The following is a 22,528-nucleotide window of genomic DNA, read 5'->3' on the forward strand; positions in this document are numbered from 1 at the left end:
CAAAACTTAATTTTTGATTAGTAATATGCATTGCTAAGAACTTCATTTGGACAACTTTAAAGGCGAGTTTCTCAATATTTAGATTTTTTTGCACCCTCAGATTCCAGATTTTTAAATAGTTGTATCTCAGCCAAATATTGTCCGATCCTAACAAACCAATATATCAATGGAAAGCTTATTTATTCAGCTTTCAGAAGATGCATTAATCTCAATTTCAAAAAATTGACACTTAAGACTGGTTTTGTGGTCCAGGGTCACAAATAAGCAAAAATACATTACATACTTAATGCAAGCTACAATACAACTATTTGCAAGCTATATCTTTACTGACTTACTCATTACCTTTCTGGGTTATATCAGGTAGAGGAGTTTGCTGAGGGGATGAGGAGGATTGAGCAGAGGAAAGAGAGGAAGGTGTGCTAATCCCAGGAAGAAAAGAGAGAAGCCTTTGCGGAGGAACTGCACCGCCCTCAGCTGAGCGACTGCTTTCCAATAGCTCAGACCTAGCGAGACCTCCAGACGGCATTTGAGTGACAGATACAGCAACTTAAGGGGAGAAGGAAAATTTATAGCATGATGAGAGGTGGAGAGGAAAAAATAACAGAAAATAGAAAGTAAAGCTACAGCTTTTTGTAATCTATTGCTATGTGTATTTAAGAGGAGGCAAAAACACTCATTAGATTGAGGTAAATAAGGTTTATTAGATCAAGTTGTGGCAGGGCAAGAATGGTCAAAGTCAGGGGCTGGATATATAGCTGTTTGATGAACAAATTCACAGGGTGCTTCAGCAGTTACTATGGTGTTCAGGCTGTTATTTCCTCATCTGCTGTTATTAACAGACAGTTTTTCAGAAGTCAATTAAGATTCCTTTTAATGAATCTAGAAGTGAAGTGTGTTCAAAGAAAAAATAATTATACACAAGTTCCACACAATACCTCTGCAGACCTTATTGCCAGAAACAATCATTTCTAATTAATTTCTTGATTATATCTCTTAAACTACATTATTTAAAAATAGCTGTCTCAGAATTTCATGCAAAGTTTCATGCAGTAATGTCATGCAGCTATTCAGCATGGATATAACAAATTTAGTTTAAAATGGTCAAAATATGAGGCAAAAAGTCAAACTATGAGATATTTGCAATTGAAAGATATATAGTCAGTTTATGTAATACACTACTGTTCAAAAGTTTGGGGTCACTTCACTTAAAGCCTAAAGGGTTATTAAAGGGTATAAAGCATTATAATTATTCATAATGTGCGTTGTAATACATTATATCTTGTCGTAAATAATTATAACCCAATTTAAAATGCATGGTGTAACAATGAATTGATAAGTGTTATAATGTAGTAATATAACTTAGTAATTAATATAACTGTAGTTACAATTATTCATGAGATTGTGCAATGCATTATAAGGTGCATTACAAGGCATAACATGCATTAAAACTACTTTTGTAATGCATTATATATAAAGGCTTTAAGTAAAGTGTTACCTTACGTTTTTTTAAAGAAATTAATCATTTTATTCAGCTAGGGCATTATATTGATAAAAATTGACATGATATTTCAGAAATCATTCTAATATGCTGATTTGGTGCTTATGAAACATTTCTTCTTATTATAATTATAACAGAAATCTTTTGTAGCATGTATTTATTAAATGTGAATAAATTTATGTTACAAAAGGTTTAGATTTTTAGCATTCTATTCATCAAAATGCTTGAATCCTTTCATTTATAATAATAATAAATGTTAAATTGAAAACTGCTGAAAACTCAGAAATGGAACAATGGAATAAATTACATTTTAAAATATATTAAAACAGAATTTGAATTAGAATGTTTCACAGTATTTTTTTTTTTTACAGTTTTTAATCAAAAATAATAAATGCAGCCTTAAGCATTAAGTCTTCTATCCAAAAAAATTATATATAATTTTATACATATAGACCCCCCCCCCCATTTTTTATTATTAGTCATATTTTTTATTATAATTATAATAATTAATAATAATAATTTTGCTTTGTTTTGTTAGGCAAAAAAATGGGCTTTCGTAGTACTATTACTTCACCTTTAAAGCACAACAAATCCTCTAAAAACATAAATGATGAAAACATGTACTGTAATTAATAATACAGAAGAGTGAGTTTGTGGATGATCTATGCGGTATGGACATGTACACAGTGCAGCGGATGGAGACCAGCACAACTCAGTGGTGATCTGCTGCATTGCACCGGGTGGATGAGTGTTTGTACCTGAGCCGGTTGGTGGCTGGAAGATTTTGGGCAGGGCAGGTGGATGAGCACGCACAAATGCAGGTACAGTGAAGGCGTACGGGGAGGGGCGTGCCTGCGGGACGCTGCCGGCAGCACGGGGGAGTTGGATACAGGAAGTGGAGAGGGGCGGGGCAGAGGGGTCAAGAGCAGTGTATGACAGGGGGCGGTACTGGAGAGGAACGTTAGGTGTAATGAAGGAACAGCTCATCCGCTCCGGTTCAGAATGAGCTGAGAGAAATGATGATGATCATGGAGAGGAACAGACAAAAACAGAGGAAGTTAGAGTGGATGTGTATTTACTAAAGAAGAGTTGACAGGTAGCAGACAAAAAATGCAGAGCGATAAAGGGGAACTCAAATGAGCAGGGAATAATTCAGAAGAGAAGAAAATGAGTGAAACCAGGAAGAGATGCAGATCTCAGATAAACTCTCCCACACACAAACTTATGATCACTGGTATGCTGAGGTCATGGGAATGCATTATGCAATTTCACCCACTTTCTGACAGATACAAAACATTCCAAAGAATCCAGTCTATCCAAATACAGTGTAGCAGCACGAGTTAGAAAGTGCATTACTTATGACCTTATTTCTAGTATCTGATACAAAATGAGGATGTGAAACAATTATATATTCTATATATATATATATATATATATGTGTGTGTGTGTGTGTGTGTGTGTGTGTGTGTGTGTGTGTGTGTGAAAATGTTTTTTGTGATATTCCTGAACTCTACTAATACATTTCTGGTTTTGGGTTTTAGATGGTTCCACAAGTTTAAGTAGTAACATTATGTTCAATTTGCACAGCTGAAGTAATTTACACTTGAGGGCATTATAACAGTAATAATAATATTTACAGGGGTGAAATAGTGCCTGTACAAACACCAAATTTATATCAAAATACCCATGGTTTATGAATAAAATAATATAAATATAAAATATACACAATAAGAAATATATAAAACAATAAATATGTATTTTTAAAATATATTTATACACACACACACACACATATATATACACATACATTTTTATTATATATATATATATTATTATTATTTTTTTTTCTATTATTATATTTATTTTTTATTATATATAAATAATTTAATAATGTGTAAGAATGCGAAATATCATCTTAATACATATATACAGTAAGCATATGTAAATTTAGAATATAGAAAAATAGATACATTAATATAATCTTACATATTAAAGGTTACTGTTAGTGTTAATGCCCTCTCTTAATGTCAAAGTGCATTATTTATGCATTGGTACATTTTGTTATGGCATAAGACTTAAAACAGGGGAACACTGAACAGCAAATAATGCAAATGAGTAAATATCAGCCAATCGCACTGTCAAATTTTCAGTTAGCACTATCAAAATTTCGTAATAAGTGTCCCACAATTGTGATGCAAGTATTTACCAACCTAAAACTGTCAGGATACAAATTGAGCAGTATGCAAACTGTAACACTCCAACCCCATGATACTTTTTGAATACAAATGCATTTTAATATTAAAATAAAATGTTAATTCCAGTGTAAAGGGTAGAAAGAGAGTGGAAAAAGAAGCCAGAGCATTCAGTAATCTACCTGTGTCAGAGGGACCTGTGTCTACAGCAGGTCTCCAGGCTTTGTCGTGTATTCTCCTAGCAGGAGGAAGAGGAGCTGACCACAGACAGGAAGAATAGAGCCACAGACAAAGAATGAAAAAGAAAGATAGCAGCTGAGAAAAATAACCAAAAATAAATAAATAAATCTACAATGTGAATGAAGAGAAAATATTGTCAGATTCTGTGTTTGTCATGGCTATCCACATGGAAGCTACCTTTAAATCTGAAATACAGCATTAAACTGGGGCAAACATTAAATAAACTCAATACAACCAAACTAAAAACAGCAAACAATCACCAAGTTACAGTATCTACATTGACATCAATTTTCATAAAACCAGAACACAACAACACCAGGGGGAAAAAATTCAAATACCTTTTCAGAAAAGGAAATACCGTTTCTGAACTTGTTTCCAAACTTCTGGTTTCAGCTTCAAGTTTTATAGTATGTGTACCTAAGACTGTGAGTGTATGTCAGTATTACCTATTACTGCTGTGGCCATTTTCACTGCTGCACTCATTCGTTTGTCCTCCTCTTCATCGCTGTCATTGAAGTCATCCAGGTTCCCAATGTCGGACTGCTTCAAACTCATCAGACTCGCCAGACTTTGCATGTCTTCATCACTGAATACACAAAGCAGAATACAGCACTAGTGAAGAGGCCTACTGAAACAGACTTACTTATCAGTGAAGTAAATCAAATGTGGTTGATACTGTATGTGTCGTCTGCTTGGACTGATGCTTCTACATCACTACACAGATCTAGAGAAACACATCTGGAACGTTGAAAACATCTGAACTCACGTAGCTTTGCCCTCCTTCAGGAAGACGCAGGACAGGGTGAGTTTAAGTGTGGCATCCAACACTTTCACAGACAGAGGCTTTAGTGTAAGCGCCAGGTCAAACTGAGCCGGGGTTGCGCTTGCGTACTTCTTCATGTTCACATCCACTGATGCTAAAACTTTTCGGTGGCCCTTTGTTTCCTGTGGATGTTAGAACACAGTTCTTTCAAACCGTAGTGTACTGCCAAATCACTGAAGCTATCACAAGCCATCTTTTGATAACAAAATAATGCAAAAGAGCAATAACAATACATAAAATGTTCCAACAACTTGACCCATTTCTGTGACAGCCCTTTATTAAACGGAGAAAAAGAGTTAGGGAGTGGCCCATACTTTTAAACCAAAACAGAAATGCTTTTGTGGCTGAGGTTAGCAAACTGCTAAAATTGTTAGCAGCACCTTTAATAAACAGGCTGAGATTACAGAGTAGACAGACTCACATTCTCTATGATGAAGGTCCAGTCTTTGTCCTCAAATTCATCTGCATTTGGATCCTAAAGAGAAAGTGAAAATCGAAGATGTGGACATGGAGTACAGGTACTTAAATAATATTTATATAACATACATGTCAACATTCATGTTTACAACTTCTTATTAGTTCATTATTTGCATATTTAAAGGAACACTCCACTTTTTTGGAAAATAGGCTCATTTTACAACTCCCCCAGAGTTAAACATTTGAGTTTTACTGTTTTTGAATCCATTCAGCCGATCTCCGGGTCTGGCGGTAGCACTTTTAGCTTAGCTGAGCATAGATCATTGAATCGGATTAGACCGTTAGCATCTTGCTCAAAAATGACCAAAGACTTTCAATAATTTTCCTATAAAGGAACTTTGCTGCCGTACCATGGGTGCAGCAGGCTTAGTAATATTACGCAGCGCCTGAAAGTAGTCCCCAGCTAGGTAACTGGTTATGATATAGCTGGGGACTACTTTCAGGTGCTGCGTAATATTATTGCGCCTGCTTCACCCATGGTACGGCAGCAAAGTTCCTTGATTATTACGCCAGAATGAGAGTATATTTCATAACCATTATTGGCCTTAGTACACGATGCACCTACAGAAGAGTCAAGCTTTAAATAGGAAAATTATCTAAACTCTTTAGTCATTTGGTCATATGGTCTAATCCGATTCAATGATCTATGCTAAGCTAAGCTGAAAGTGCTATCGCCAGACCCGGAGATCGGCTGAATGGATTTGAAAACGGTAAAACTCACTTGTTTAACTGTAGGGTAGTTGGAAAATGAGCCTATTTTTTAAAAAAGTGGAGTGTTCCTTGAAGCACCGTATCACAAATTATCCACTACCATTCAAAAGTGTGGGGTTGGCTAAGATTTTTGATGTTTTTGAAAGAAAGTCTTTATATGCTTACCAAGGCTGCATTTATTTAATTAAAAATACAGTAAAAACAGTAATATTGCGAAATGTTTTTCCAATCTAAAATAACTATTTTCTATTTTATAATTTTTTAAAACATAATTTATTCCTGTGATGGTAAAGCTGAATTTCCAGCATCATTACTCTAGTCCTCAGTGTCACGTGATCCTTCAAGAAAACATTGTAGTATGCTGATTTGATGCCTAATGTTAAAAACAGTTGTGCTGCTTAAAACTTTTTCTGAAATATATAATTTTTTTGAGGATTGTTTGATGAATATGAAAGTCAAAGGAACAGCATTTATTTGAAATGTTTTTTTTGGAACAATATAAAAGATTTAATAATTTAAATCATAACTGCTAAATAAAACGATTAATTTCTTTCAAAACTAAAACTAAAATCTTACTCAAACTTTTAAATTGTCTTGTACATGGAATTCTTTTTATATCAAATATTCACCTTAAAAAGAGTGACAGTGATGTCCACGCTCTCAGGAGCCTGCCAGACCACAGTCCCCCTGTATGGGTTCTTGATACCTGGTTGCCAGCCATGAAGCTAATAAAGATGATGACAAAGAAAAAAAAGTCTTAACATGAAAACTGCCTGGATGACGATTATTCACAGTCCTTCATTAAAAAAATACACATTAATAATAACGTATAAAAGGAATCAGGCTTCGTCTGATTAATGCAATAATCTCACTGTATTTGTGATATGAGCATAACTATGAGTGTTGAAAAGATAATTACATCACATTGCCACCGAATGATTTATGTGTGCTAGGAGTGTGTATTTGTTCTTTGTAAAAGTCAAGGTAAGCTAATTACAGCTGCATCTTCATATAGTATTTGAAAGCTATAAATGTGTGAACAATAACAGTAAAAACCCACATCCTCATTTTACCTTGCTGCAGATGCGTCTGTTTCGTCTGGTCCAAACCACTCGCAGTTTGTCTGGCTGCCTGTGAATGACAAATAACATACAACAACACATTACAATACAAAAACATCATGTAACATTGCATGAAGCTGTATTTCTCTTAACAAAGTACTGAATTTTGAAATGATTCATGAAACTCAGAAAACATAACTAGGACTTTCACCTAAAATTCCCTGACTAAGAAGGGAACTACTCTCATGCACACTCAGTTTGGTTATTAGGTTACTCATCTGACCCACATGCAGGAAAGCATTAGCTGGCTTCATTGCGTGGAATGCTGGAGCTTCTTTAAGATCAAGTGAAATTATTTGTTCCTGTTCTAACAGGCTAACATTGTGCATAATGTGAGCAATGTGCAGAAGGGTCAGGCCAATATCCAACACATGTGACACATCTTAAAATGTGTCCATGCTAGCATTCTAGAGAAGCACAGCATATAGCTGAAGAAAAGATATAGATTAAACATCATAAGGAATCATTTGAGATAAAAGTCTTCACTGTACTATGAAAACATACTGTAATTTTCATCTCAAACCTCCAGAGTCCAAAAAGACCAACTGAAACAAAGCTACAAAAAGGATTCTTTCTATACTTACTTATACAGTTAAATTGTTTTTACCTAATTTTACATAAATGGACCTCAGGTTAAACATATAAAATAGTAGTAACAACAAATATATTACCTTATATAAACAATAAAAAATATTAGTGTTGATAAGTATTGCAAGTTAATTGTAAGCTAAAGTGATTGAGTATTAACAGAGAAGGGTGTGATGAGGATTTTCCTTAAGTGTGGATGTGGGAAATATAACCTGAGCCTTGCTCTCCTTTTCCCCATTGTGTTTATGTTAAACTGATCTATCTTCTCTCAATGGAGGGTGTGGACTCTCCTTACAATAACATTGTCAGATCAGCTGTTTAACTTACATACACTGTGCCACTTCCTCATGGAAGTGTTTTTGGCTCAAATGTCTCATTTTTAACCACTTTTCCTGTTTGCCAATTACCTTTATGGTAATTCTCAACAGCAATGATTCAACGCTTGTTTTGAACACATACAAAACTGGAAATGTCTACACTACTAAAAATGTTAATAATTTTAATGGTAAAACACTATAAAATCCTACAGAAACAACTTGTGTTTGGTTAATGGCAAGTTACCTTAGTGCATACAGTGAAAAATTGTCATTTTACAATGAAATGCGATTAAATTTTCAGTTTTTGCAAGTGAAAAAGAACAAGTCAGCTTATAACAGTGTGTACAGACATATTGCATTTGATGGTTTTTCTATGAAATAGGCTGTTTTTTTTCATTAGCCTACCAGTTATACACATTAGGGTTTTATGTTATCTTATATTGTTAAATTAATTTTTATTATATGATGGTGTTTTGTATTTGTGTGTATGATATGGTGTGCACCTTCTATGCATTAGTATTAAGGCCTACGCTGCTCTCGCGCAGAGAGTGCGCGCGCACTTAAAACGTGTCTCTCCTCTCGCTCAAGTGTGTGCGTGTGCGCGCTCAAACTTTGTCCTGTGCACACGCACATCTCTCCGTGCTCTTGCGCTATGATATTAATTATTTTCACACCTGGATTAAACATAAAAATTTATCAACCAATCAGATTTTTCTACGACTGACCCGATGAAAATACTGGACTTACGTGAAGAGGGAACTGATCCTGGAATTTCTCTACAATTTAATAATATTTAGTCATATTAATCAAATGTATATTATAAGTGGCTAGGAATTGGGTGCTTGGATGATTTATAAAAAAAAAAAAAAAAAAAAAAAAAATAGTTTGTCTAATTGTTTGGTCAAACCGCTCTGAAAAATCCTTCAGGTCCCACAAATTATTTGGTTTTCCAGCATCTTTTTGAGGGTTCAAATACACAAAAATGCTTGAAAACCAAAGAATTTGTGGGACCTGAAGGATTTTTCTGAAGAACAGCAGACAGTTTAACTGTTCAGGACAAACAAGGGACTCATGAACAACTATCACTAAACAAAAAAATCACAGCTGTGGATCATTCAGGTAACAACACAGAATCAAGCGTATGAAAACTTTTGAACAGGGTCATTTTTATAAATTCAACAATTATTTTCTCTTGTGGACTATATGTAAACATCTTTTATGTGAAATATCTCATTCAGGGCAGTACTAAATAAACAATAGCATGCATTTTGTATGATGATCCCTCTTATTTTGGTAAAATAATCAACATTTTGCAGATTCTGCAAGGTGTATGTAAACTATTGACTTCAACTGTACATGCAGATGACTATGCAATTATGCAACTCTCATATCATGCAGGTTGTTCCTATAATCTTGGGATATAAGCTGCTTTGCCTTTCCAGGCATCACATGCAACCCACCTGTAACATCTATCACTCAATAGTACACCTGGAAAAGTGCTGATCAGTCAAATAAATGGGACATAAAGCGCTTCTATAAAATACTTTCCTCAAACTGATGAAAAACCAAATGTTTGCAGTAGATTATGTCTATGCATGTTAACGTGACATCTGAGTTATAATAAAGGAAAGGAAAGGTGGAGAGAGAGAATCGTGGGCCTCTGGGTCTCGTATTGCAGGTCAGTGTCAGCAGCAGCTGCGTGAATGGATGCAAGAGGCCAAGCGATGTGGTGACAGAGTCATGGGGTCCACAGAAATAGACCGGGAAATGGCACACGCATTGATATAAAGCGGCTGAAACACTGTGCTACATCTATTAAACTGAATAAGAAGGGAATCAAATGTTATGCTTTTAAACAACTATTTAGATTTGAGATATATTAGATGGTGCAATGTTTAAACTTAAATGTTACACATTTTTTGTTTAATAGTATGTAAAATAATAACCCAGTTCAAACACTACGATCAGAGATTCTAAATGTTTCACTTGTAGACAGTCTTGTAACACTGACCACATTTCACATTCAAGAACTAGCCGAGTCATTTAACTGACAGAATCAAACAGCTGTTCTGAGGTCAGACATTGTTAAGTCATGTGACTACACAAGACACACTGTCAGTGGACCACAGAGAGGGCTGCAGCGGCCACAGAAGTCAGATGACAGCATCAGCTAATATTACTGAATGTTCCATGAAATACACCACTGTTCAAAGCTTTGGGGTCAGTAATATTTTGGAAAGAAACTAATATTTGTATTCAGCACGGATGCATTAAATTAATCAAAAGTAAATAATAAATACATTTAGAATTTTACAAAAGAATTCTATTTCAAATAAACACTGTTCTAGAATTCTGAAAAAGTGTGCCATGGTTTTGGTCATAGTCAAATTTTTAGAAGCACAACTGTTTTATACATTGCTAATAATAATAATAATAAATAAATAATAGTTAATCAGCATATGATTTCTGAAGGATCTTGATACGCTGAAGACTGGAGCGATGATGCTGAGACTCCAGATATCACAGGAATAAATTACGCATTAAAATATATTAAAATACAAAACAGTTAACTATTTTAAATTGTAATACTATTTCACAACATTACTGTTTTTATTGTATTTTTGATTATTAAATAAATGCAGCCTTGGTGAGCAAGAGAGTTGAAAAACTAAACCTTACCAACAATAGTGTAACAATACCATGTAGTGTTGTCAAAGTGAACATGTTTCAGCCAATAAATAAAGTCAAGTCTACAAAAAAGGATGTAAGTTCTGTCTACTTTATTTATTTATTTATTTATTTATTTAGTCATTTAGCAGACGCTTTTATCCAAAGCGACTTACAAATGAGGACATAAGAAGCAATCAAAACCAACTTTCTACTTTCTAGGCCTGATGTCTAGTTTTTACTAAATAAAAATACCAAACATCTTTAATCATTCCAGCTATTTCACATACTACAAATTCTTCTGAGCTAACCATGTTTCTCTTAACTCTCTATGATAAAGACAAGAGATCCTTATTATCCTTCTACTAACATTGTTTGGATGGAATATCGATTACCACAAAAATCCACTGTCATGTGATGCTAATGCACATTATGATGTTGACTGTCAGGAAAATAATACATTTTCAAGTTTGACAGCCAACAATGCAGAAGCATTATGGAGATAACTGCATTGAAATTAATTCAGATTTAGATGACTGAACTCAACTAATAACTAAGCAAATAAAGGACACAAGAACTCTTTATATATGAAACACATCCTCAACATATTAATATGCATGTATAGTCAGATGGTTAGCTGTGAATAGGTTTATAATTGTTTTTATACCTCTGTTGATGTATGTTTATATGTTTAATTATTATGTAGCACCGTGGTCCTGCGAGACATGATATTTCACTCCACTATATGTCCACACACGTAGCAGAATGACAGTAAAGCTAGACTTGACTTGAAACTGTGCTTAATGAGTTGGACAGTAAAATAAAGGAAAACCAATGAACAAGTGCTCAACAAGCTCTCCTTCAATAAAAGCATCCCAAAATGCACCTCCTGCTCTTTAGAAATGAGTGTGCAGAGCTGCAATCTAGATAAACGCTATAAAATGTGCATGACTGAATGGAAATAAATGGCTATTCGTTTATCAACATGTCTAAGACTCTCCCATCAGCATCAGGCTATCACATAAACAGGGCTTAATGAAGCTGGTCTGGAGTTATTAATCAAAGTGTCCTTGAAGATGCGCTTCAAGTGGAACCATTAAAGTGTTTTGGAGAACTGAAAGTAAAACGAAAGGTACTAATAACAAAACCCACTACTACAAACAGAAATGTGCTTGCCAGAGTAAACAAGCCCTCATATATTCTCCGTTCATGAACCAAAACACACTGACAGTAAACTACACCATCACTACACCACCGAAACCGCACGAGCTTCGTTGTTTATAATGAGAGCGCTGCGCTCTAATTTTAGAGCGTCGCGTCGCGTCGCGTCGCGTCGCTTTCTAGACTGGTGTTACTGTAGCTACGTCAAACTTAAAAGTTAGACATTAAACATATATGATAGTGTGTAACAACAAAACATGACAATGAAAAGAAAAATCGCATTTCTTACCACTTCTTAGTGCACTCTACGGTGAGTTCATGAAAGGACGCGGCAAACTGAAACTTCGACGCTCTTTTGCCAGCGCGCTGAAGTCTCTTCCAAACCGATGTCATGATGACTGCACTTACATTACACAATTCCTCACAGAAGAGACTGGTGAATTAAAAGTGCATGGTGGGAATTGTTGTGTCACTTCGCCTGCCCCGATGTTTCAGGGACGCGCCTCATTCACACATGCTCCAGATGTCAAAGTGAAGATAAGCGCAGACAGATCAGAGGAAACATACAACCAACCGCTTGCGTCGAACTGACATCCTGCACTGCACCCCTTTGGAATGGCCTGGACACAAGAAATGCAGGGGTTTTATATATTTATATAGTCAATGTTATAAGACAATAAAGTGATATAGGAAGTATAGCCTTATTTTCCACATTAAATTAATATTGTAGATATTGATATAGCCAAATTTATGTAAAAGGGATTAGGTTTTGATTAAAAAGTCCACAGTGTGTTTTAAGCGTTCAGATATCACGCTTAGGTCTAGAAAATTCTGTCCTGCAAATTAAAATTCTATTATAAATAGAAATATAGTTTAAAAACCAAATTCTAATTTTTTTATCATATCAGTTGCAACTTATTTATATTACAGTGTATATAATATATAATATAAATATATATTATACAATTATATATATATATATATATATATAATTGTTATATTTATAATTAATAACAATATTATATATGCTGTAAACTTATTTTTCTAAGTTGTAAATAATGATTATGTGTACATTTTCTACTTAAAATTTCACATTTAGTTCAATGTATTACTGTATAACAGTAAAACTCACTAGCAATTTCTATGTGAAAATTATTTCTACACATTAATATTTTTTTGATGTTGATGAATTCATTCACATTCGTGAATCGTTTTGTGCTTAATGATTGCTTTACCGTTTAACAGACTAAAAAGGCTATTTATTGACAAATTACAATGTGACAACATGCCCCACCATTGTCAGCATGTAAAATTAACTGTAAAAATATTATCGGGAACAAAGAAAATGTGATATATAGTACAGATCTTTCCTTCTGGGTAAGGCGAAGTAATATTTCTTACCTTGCCATGGGAAGCAGTTTGTCTTGTTGAAGTGAATGCAGCTTGGCAGGGATATTCAAAGCACTCTGTGAAAGGTTAAAGGTCACCATTACCTCATTTGCAAGCAGTTTTTTTCACTGTGCTTTAAATAATAGAATGGAACCAATGACTAGTGTCAACAAGCATGGGATCTTACTTTGTATTGCGTCTATAACTGATACAGTCGACTGTTAGTTCTTGCTCAGTACAGTCATAATGTTTGAACAAGGTTTAGGTGTGGCTAAAATAGCAGGTAGCTTGTGCAGCAGATAGCCTGATGTTATGTTATGCTATGTTATTATGACCTGAGACCAGATTTGCATCATTTTGATCCTAATATGGGCACCTAGAGCTGATTCTAGATCAGTGTGAGTGGGACAGGCTGAAACTTGCCCCTGCTGATGAGAGCTTAGATTAGTTTTGGCAGGTGTGGCAAGTCCAAAACCAAAGGAGAAGTTCTGCAAGCAAACTAAGATAAAAATCTCTGAACCTCTGCTTCGTTGTAGTCTTTAGAAAGGATGACCAGATCCAAAATAAATCCACCGAGATCCTCTATCCAAAAACAGCCAATCTAGCATGCCAAAATATGGTTCCAATTACCTAACAGGTCATGTTTTGGTGCGGCAAACTTGCTTCAAGCTGCTCTTGTCTTTTATTACAGTAATTTCTCTTCTGAAGTCCTCTCTGGAATATGACAGCAGATTAATTGAACTAGTTGGGTCATTTTAATTTGTTCATCAAGCCAAGAAAAACAGAATATTGATAGAGGGATCAGGAAAGCGAAGAGAGAGAGAGACATAATATAAACTTACGGATCACGAATAAGTTTCCCGCTCAGAGCCGTGCACTTCCTGTTAGTTGAGCTTGTCGTGGTCTCAGTACTTCCTGTTTTCCTGTGGCATTGACCTCCTCAAGTACCAACTGCAGGAAATGTTCTAAAAGAAGACAAACCTAAACAAATCTGAGTGCCATTGGTACATTTCTTAGTTTCGTCTCTAAACCATTTCAGCCATAACAATGACTGCTTACAAAAAAAAACACTGCTATTCAAAAGGTTGATTAAATTGATCAAAAGTGACAATAAACACTTTCACGTTGTTACATACAGTTTCTATTTCAAATAAATGCTAACACTTTCTATTTATTAAAGAATCCTGTAAAAATGTGTCATGGTGAAGTAAAGTGAAGATGCTGAAAATTCAGCTTTGCATCAGAGGAATAAATTACATTTCATTTTAAAATATATTTAATATTTTTTTTTACTGTATTTCTGACTAAAAAAAATGCAGCCTTGGAGAGTCTTGTTTCAAAAAACATTTTAAAAATCAGTTTATGGACAAATTATATAATTAGCATAACAACTGGAGTGAAAAACTAAAAAAAAAATAATAATAATAACAAAAATATAAAATTTTCAGCAGGTTTGCCCCCCTTCTGATGAATGAAATGGCCTTTAATAAAAGCATCAACTGAACTGGCATGAACTTGATCAAACATTTATTAAGATCTGATGATCATGTTCTCCAGGATGATTTGAGAATGATCCAAAGAGCATCTTGTGCTTCAATAGAAGCAAGAACATCTGACCTTCTGAACAATGGAATTCATATGATCAGTGTCACACTTTTACTTACATTCGACTATGAATAGTAAAGAAACATTTTTTTTAAAAAACGCTTAATTCAAAAATAAAAAAATTAATCTAATTCAATTAGATTTTGATAAAATTTTAATTGATATTCAGTGTGGTCTCATATTTTTGAAATTCAATTTATTTGGGGAAATTGTAATTATATTTATTATATATTTTAAATGTTTTTAGCAATTCTAAAAGTGGACAGATCAACCAAAGTAACTGATTTAAGCAATTATCACCAATAAGAAACAGACATTTAAGAGCTTCCTCAAACCTAGATTTCAGATGTGCAATCTATCATCTCCATTTATAACAGTCTTTAAGAGCACAGTATGAACAATAAACAATATGAACTTAATTTCACAGGACGATAACATTTCATGACCTTTCAACACACATCGCTTTCCAGTGTGGAAAACTACATTGTGTCAGTGTTACCCCATCTGTTCACGATCAGAGATAGCATTTAAACCAGCGTGACAAATATAGACATGCATGTAACACCTGCTAACTGTCAATCTGAATGAAAGTGCAGTTGACAGCGTGAAAGCATTAGGCACTATGGTAACAAGGTCATATGAATATACCACATGCATCTGTCAGAAATGGCTTTAATATATTTAAAATGTTTTTTAATGTGTTAAAGCCAACAAAATGTTAAATGTTTGATTTAAGGAGCTCTGTACTGACCTGCTGAGGATTTAAAAAGTTTAAGGCCAGCATGTTTTGGAAAAATACTGTTTATGCTTCATTGTCCTCACAGTAAACAAGTGGGGAACCCCCTATAATTTCTTCAACTCCTCTGGGAAGTTCACGTCACACCTCTTTCAGTCAAGGACTCATGTCCTGCATTGTGTTAACAGATGCCAGGATGTTCTGCCATTAGGATAATTTGAGGGGAAACAATCTTACTTATTTCCTATTTTTATCCTATGCGTTTGCTATTTTTAATCCTGTTTTTTTTTTTTTTTTGGTCGCTTATTAAACTGTTTAATTCAAGTGACTAAAATTGGGTTGAGGTTTTGTTACCCAGCACTGCACCAGCTTTTGGGGTCTAACTTTACTTCAGTCCTGACCTACATACAACTCCTCTAAACACATCAACAGATCTCAGAAGCAGCTGTTTCAATACACACAAAATTTCATACATGCAGTCGTGGTCAGAATTATTGGCACCCTTGGTAAATATGATCAAAGAAGGCTGTGAAAATTAATCTGCATTGTTAATCCTTTTGATCTTTTATTTTAAAAAAATCACAAAAATCTAACCTTTTATTTGATAACAAGAATTTAAAATTGAGGAAATATCATTATGAAATAAAAGTTTTTCTCTAATACACTTTGGCCACAATTAACGGCACCCTTTTATTCAGTACTTTTTGAAACCTCCATTTGCCAGTTTAACAGCTCTAAATCTTCTCCTATAATGCCTGATGAGGTTAGAGAACACCTGACAAGAGATCAGAGATAATTCCTTCATCCAGAATCACTCCAGACCCTTTAGATGCACAGCTCCATGGCAGTGCTTCTTCCGTTATAAGATTTCTAACAGAGTCAGTCACTTATTGATTTTTTATCTTTTGGTATTTGATAGAATCCATGATGCCATGTGTCTAAACAAGATGTCCAGGACCTCCAGGAGAAATATAGGCCCACAACATAAAAAATACAGCAGTATATTTCATTGTACTTTTTATCCCTGTGTTACACCAAACCCATCTTGAGTGTTTGCATCTAAAAAGCTCATTTTTTAGTTTCATCTGACCATAGAAACCAGTCCCATTTGAAGTTCCAGTCGTGTCTGATAACTGAATATGCTTAATTATTGCCCTGATGGTGGAAATGGGCATTTTCACTGCTCTAGCTCTTTTCTTAAAGCCACTTCACTAATTTGTGAAGCTCAATTATCTTTTGCTGCACATCAGAAATATATTCTTTGGTTTTTCTCATTGTGATGGATGATTACGGGAATTTGGACTTTCCAAATGTTTTTCCTCCTATTTATATTTCTGTTAAACAGAAAGCCATGGCTGGATAATTTCATGTTCATGATCACCCTGGAGTGCTCAAAATTGTGAATATGAATGGGAATATACTTCAGAGATGTTTTACTCATAAGAATTTCTAGGGGTGCCAATAATTGTGCCCAACATGTATTTGAGAAAAGCATTTATTTCATAATGAGATTTTGTTTTAGTTCAATGAAAGGTTAGATTTTTGTGATTTAAAAAAAAAAAAAAGATCAAAAGTATTAACAATGCAGATTTATTTTTAGAGCCTTCTTTGATCATATTTACCAAGGGTGCCAACAATTCTGACCACGACCGTATAAATGTAACCAGATTTTGAAGTGATGTGATGAAATAAAAATACTATGTAATATTCTCTGTTCATACTTAGGGACAAAAGTTATTGGGCTTTTGTATTCTTTAAAAGCCAAAGATTTAGAAAGAGCAAAACAGTATAACACCGTAAGCATGATGGAATTTTCCATAAGGGAAATATTTTTCACACACACACACGCACACACAATAAACAAACAAACAAAAAACTATCCATTAAAAGTAATTAAATGAACATAAATGCACCCTCTGCTTCAGCACAACTAGGCAACAGCAGAATTGGACTGTAAAGACCATAATAGAAGAATATGACTTCATTTCAAAGTAAGAGGTGGAGCCAGTGAAGTGTGTTTATGTCAGACTGGCAGAGCCGTCAGCGCTGGGCACAGATTCTGAGTCACCGTCCCACACATATACACTCACTCTCACACAGACACACACACACACCTGCTCCCTTCCCTGCTGCAACTGTGAAGAACAACATGTGAAACATGAGCATCTCAATTTGAATATTTTTACTGTAATAGGCTGCATATGGAGAAATAAATATGATCATTAATTATTGCTTTTCATACACTAGTCTAAATATTTGGACATACTTGAAAGAATTTAAAAACCTTGATCATCAAATACATTTTGAATCATTAAATGATTTTGAAGATAAACTGTGTCTGTATTGAATTTTTGTATTTACTTTTTAAAATTATGAATTTTAGAAAAACAAACAAAAAAGAAAAAAGTCCAAAATACATAAGTATTTTAATATTTTACTCCCAGGATGTATCACATGCATTTGGTTGAGCTGTAATCTAGGGTGGCTACTAAAATATATGATAGTTTTGGTCATTATATGCTTGTGGTCAGTAATGCATTAAATTTGATCAAAAGTGACAGTAAAAATTTTGAAATCATGGGAATAAATGACATTTCAAAGTATATTTTACAGTTAATTTAATTTGACAATTTTTAATAATAGTTCACAATATTGTTATACTTTTGGTAAAAATAAGTGCAGGCTTGCTGAGCATAAGAGACTTTTTGCAAAAACCTACCAACCCCAAACTTTTTTTGGTATTATAACTTTACTATTTAAAATACAAAAAGAGTCCAAACACTGAATACTTAGACAATATTGTTTCTTTTTTGAATCAGTAACATTATCTAGTTTATAATATAATATAAACTAGATATATACAATATATGAATGTAATATTATTGACTGATAACTAATTAACAAACTAAGTAAATAAATAAAGCTTTGTATTTGTATACACTCTTAAAAAATAAAGGTGATTCAAAAGGTTCTTCAAGCGATGCCATTGAAGAACCATTTTTGGTTCCACAAAGAACCATTCAGTCAAAGGTTCTTTAAAGAACCATCTCTTCCTTACCTTTTTATAATTGGAAGAACCTTCTTTCACCACAAAGAACCTTTTGTGAAACAGAAAGGTTCTTCAGATGTTAAAGGTTCTTTATGGAACCAATTAGACAAAAAGGTTCTTCTATAGCACCATGAAGCACCTTTATTTTTAAGAGTGTATGATATGTGTAGACTTAAATATTAGGATTGCAATAAATCTAAAATCTAAAATACAAATAGGCTATATCATGCATTTAATAAGTTGACTAAGAAAAAAGAAGAAACTTTAAAGAAAAATGATATGCTTAATCCAACAAGTTCGAATGAATGAATGAATGATTAAAATAAATAAAGTTTTGTATTGACTCTGTATAACTCAAAGACAAGGAACCAATATCGCCACCTAGTGATTTCCAGCTTCATTCGTGTATATTATTTATTCTTCATACAATGTCCAGTTCCATTGTATCAGTTATGAAGTGGAAGTGGATTGACACAGATCTGGTCTTAGTGAAGGGGGAATATTTTCTTTGGTGGCCGCTATGGGTGTCAGGCCAAAGACTGGTGGCAGCTCTTTTGTTGGAGTGGCAGGTGAGTCAGTGAAAGCAGGGGAGATGGTGGATATAGGAAGGGTGTAATGAGGTTCCTCCTCTGCACCTGTCATGTCTCCACTGAGCACAAGCTCATCCAAACCCACCCCCCTCAGCTCACCCTGCCGCGGTCCAGCGAAAAAACATAGGATGGCTTGAACCTGCTGCAGTTCCCAGCAACTTTCCATAACGACAAGCAAGACAATCAGTCCAACCATCAGGTAACCTGAATAAAGAGAAGTCTAAATCAGGGTTTCTGCAGGTTTCATAAAGGTAACTTTAAGACTTTATAAAACCCTTTTAAGAAGAAAATTTAAGTCAATATGGTCTCTAAATAAAACTTCAAAGTTTGAGAATACAACTTTCTAAGAATTTCCGTCACTTTTTCAATTAATTTTACTAACCAGCTAACTAAAAGCTTAATAAGGCTTGGATATATCTCTACTATATACATAACTTACAGGAGGTTGCAAACTCCAGCCACTGATGTGCTGCTCGGCTTTGCGTCCTGCCGGGCAGATAGTCAACAAGTCCTGTGGTGCTAAGTGAGATAAAACAAAAATACAGCGACTCCAGGTAACTCCAGTTGTTCTCCAGCAGGCAGAGGGCACCAGCAGGCAGAAGAAAGAACAATGTGGCTGTGCAAAAGGCCAGAACGCTGCAGTGCAGCAATGCAGCATGGTTGCGAGACAGTCCCCAGAAGACTTGAAGGTTGTGAATAGGGGCATATGTTACCCAGGGCAGGAGGGCATGAGTGAGGCTGGACAGCAGCAGCAGGGTGAGGGGGATGCCCACAAGACAGTACACAACACAGAACACACGGCCCTCATCTGAAAGAGGCACAGTGGTGCCATAACCTGCAAATATAGAAAACAGTAACGATATCACAGACTTTGAAGTAGGGTTATTACAGTTAACTAATACCATAAAAAGTATTTATTACTTGAAATACAAAAATCATAATAAATTGAAATACAAATAATCTAGAATAATATTTTAGCCAGTTGCCAAAGCAACATCTCACCTGTAATAGTATGTCAATGATACGAAAATAACTTTAAAGATAGCTGTCCCTTTTGATAAGTATTAACAAATGTGATGGCCAAATTACACTGCATGATACTGGTAGACCAATCATTGTCAAATAAACTATCAATTATTAGTCGCTCTCTAGCTAAATTTGAATACAAACAGATATAAATTTAAAACTAAAATGTACAAACAAATAATAAGTAAATAAATGAATGGCAAAAATGCTTAAGATTCAAATTAAAGCACATATGCATAAATTAAATGTGTTGGGCATATTATGATTAAAATACAAAATAAATCATTTTAAATATAAACTAAAGATATATAGGATTAATATATCTAAACAAACAGACAGAAAAACAGATAAATAAAATGGTGCAATAAACTTCACATTTGCTTCTTGGCTGTAAACAACATTGACAATTGCTTCTCAAAATGACGTTAGACAGCCTGTCAGCAGATATTGAACTGTATTGCTCCACAAGTTAAATCATTAGAATATGTGAGCCTGGACCACAAACTCAGTCATAAGGTTTTTTTTTTTTTTGAAAATGAGATGTATACATAATCTGAAAGCTGAATAAATATGCTTATGGTTTGTTAGGGTAGGACAATATTTGGCTGAGATACAATTATTTGAAAATCTGGAATGTAAGGGTGCCAAAAAAATACAAAATATTGAAAAAAAAAAAAATAATCGCCTTTAAAGTTGTCCAAATTAAGTCCTTAGCAATGCATATTACTAATCAAAAATTAAAGTTATATTAGTATTATATAGCCTAGATAACAAATTATATTTTATATGCGTATATTCACGGTAGGAAATGTATAACATATCTAAGATCTATATCATAAGATCTATCCTAATGATTTTTGGCATAAAAGAAGAATCGATCATTTTGACGCATAATGTACTTTTTGTCTATTGCTACAAATATACCCCAGCGACTTATGTCTGGTTTTGTGGTCCAGGGTCACTAATTATAATATTAGTAACTAGAGCGATTTTTAAAGAAATATTTGTGTTTAATAATATCATAGCGGTAGATTTTAACGTGATGCATTCAGCCAGCATTATAATGAATGTCTGACTGCTTCTCACCTGTGGTCGTGAGGAAGGTAATGACAAAAAACAGCGACGACGTAAAGTCGAAGTTGCGTTGATCGCTGGAGGACTCCAGTGCGCCCACGCCGCGTTTACTCGCAGAAAGCACGTTTATCAACAAACTATCCAAACTGCTCTCCTCAACACACGGGTTATCTGCCAAAAAACGAGCTTTTAGTTCACGGATCTCATTAACGAGCAAATTCTCCTCAGGTTGCTCCAGTATCATCAAAACAACAGCACCGAGGACGATCAAGAGGCCATACGCTATTATCACAAACTTGAGCGCGTGAACACGTAGAAAAGTCTGAGCTTTATCGGCAAAAATATCCATTATGAAACCAGTTTTGTTTGTGTATTGCTTCAGTGTAGCAGAACGTTAAAGTGCTGCATGTGTAACCAAACCTGGGCTCTGACATGGAGAGTTAAACACCATGCTGAAAGTTTAATGCAACAGGTCAGCAGACATCTGCAACACCATCAGACTTCACCAGTCTGGTAAAACAGAACCTAAACCACACTTTTCAAATGATGAAGCTGCATCAACTAGTTCACTAGCTTAGCTTTAGTGCAGTTGTCAGAGCTTTAGGCTAAAGGAATATTTTACACATCTGACATCTACTCACCCTCATGTTGCTCCAAAACCATGAGATTTTCTCATTTTCTAAAAATTTTAAATGTTGAAGAATGTACGGAAAGGATACAAACAGTAAACGGGAACAGTAAACAGGAACAGTAAAACTCCTAAAAGAACAACAAGCATCTTAAAATTACCATAAAAGGATTCATGCTTTATGTTCCAAGTCTTCTGGAGCCATACAATAGCTTTGTGGTGTACAGACTGAAATTAATCACTGAGAATTGTCCCACCATCACTCTCTTATTCACATTTGTGCTTAGGTTAGGTTGGAAAGGACGTGTGGCCAAGTATGGTGTTCCATACTTGGAATTTGTGCTCTGCATTTAACCCATCCAAGTGCACACACACAGCAGTGAACACACACACACACACACACGGAGCAGTGGGCAGCCAATGCTGCAGCACCCGGGGAGCAGTTGGGGGTTCGGTGCCTTGCTCAAGGGTCACCTCAGTCGTGGTATTGAGGGTGGAGAGAGCGCTGGACATTCACTCCCCCCACCTACAATCCCTGCCGTCCCGAGACTCGAACCTGCGACCTTCGGGTTACAAGTCTGACTCTCTAACTCAAACTTGGTACTTCATGAAGGCATTTTTCTTTCTATTTTCTAT

At 34.8% G+C, this 22,528-nt stretch overlaps 2 protein-coding genes across 3 annotated transcripts in view; both read right to left on the reverse strand.

Annotated features, from left to right (window-relative positions):
* LOC306882443 (uncharacterized protein) overlaps positions 1-12,413 on the reverse strand; it is a 43,891-nt gene extending 31,478 nt beyond the window's left edge. Inside the window, exons 1-7 of one of the 2 annotated variants that reach the window (XM_079437058.1) lie at positions 12,085-12,277; positions 7,015-7,072; positions 6,571-6,666; positions 5,175-5,228; positions 4,697-4,875; positions 4,377-4,516; positions 3,873-3,947 (exon numbers count right to left, since the gene is read on the reverse strand). In XM_079437058.1, the coding sequence (XP_079293184.1) occupies positions 3,873-3,947; positions 4,377-4,516; positions 4,697-4,875; positions 5,175-5,228; positions 6,571-6,666; positions 7,015-7,072; positions 12,085-12,188 (706 nt within the window). In that variant the 5' untranslated portion in view covers positions 12,189-12,277. Of the gene's footprint in view, positions 1-3,872; positions 3,948-4,376; positions 4,517-4,696; positions 4,876-5,174; positions 5,229-6,570; positions 6,667-7,014; positions 7,073-12,084 lie in introns of both variants that reach the window. The other variant, XR_013785243.1, reaches the window with a different exon arrangement.
* A 6,611-nt stretch (positions 12,414-19,024) lies between these two features.
* LOC306877090 (potassium channel subfamily K member 1-like) lies at positions 19,025-21,613 on the reverse strand (the record flags this gene model as incomplete). The annotated part of the gene is made up of 3 exons (XM_079428631.1): positions 19,025-19,368; positions 19,604-19,999; positions 21,277-21,613. 3 exons carry the CDS (start codon positions 21,611-21,613, stop codon positions 19,025-19,027), a joined length of 1,077 nt encoding a protein of 358 aa, XP_079284757.1.
* Between the last annotated feature and the right edge of the window lie 915 nt (positions 21,614-22,528).

This window comes from Barbus barbus, assembly GCF_936440315.1.
Source record: "Barbus barbus genome assembly, chromosome: 2".
Taxonomy (NCBI): domain Eukaryota; kingdom Metazoa; phylum Chordata; class Actinopteri; order Cypriniformes; family Cyprinidae; genus Barbus; species Barbus barbus.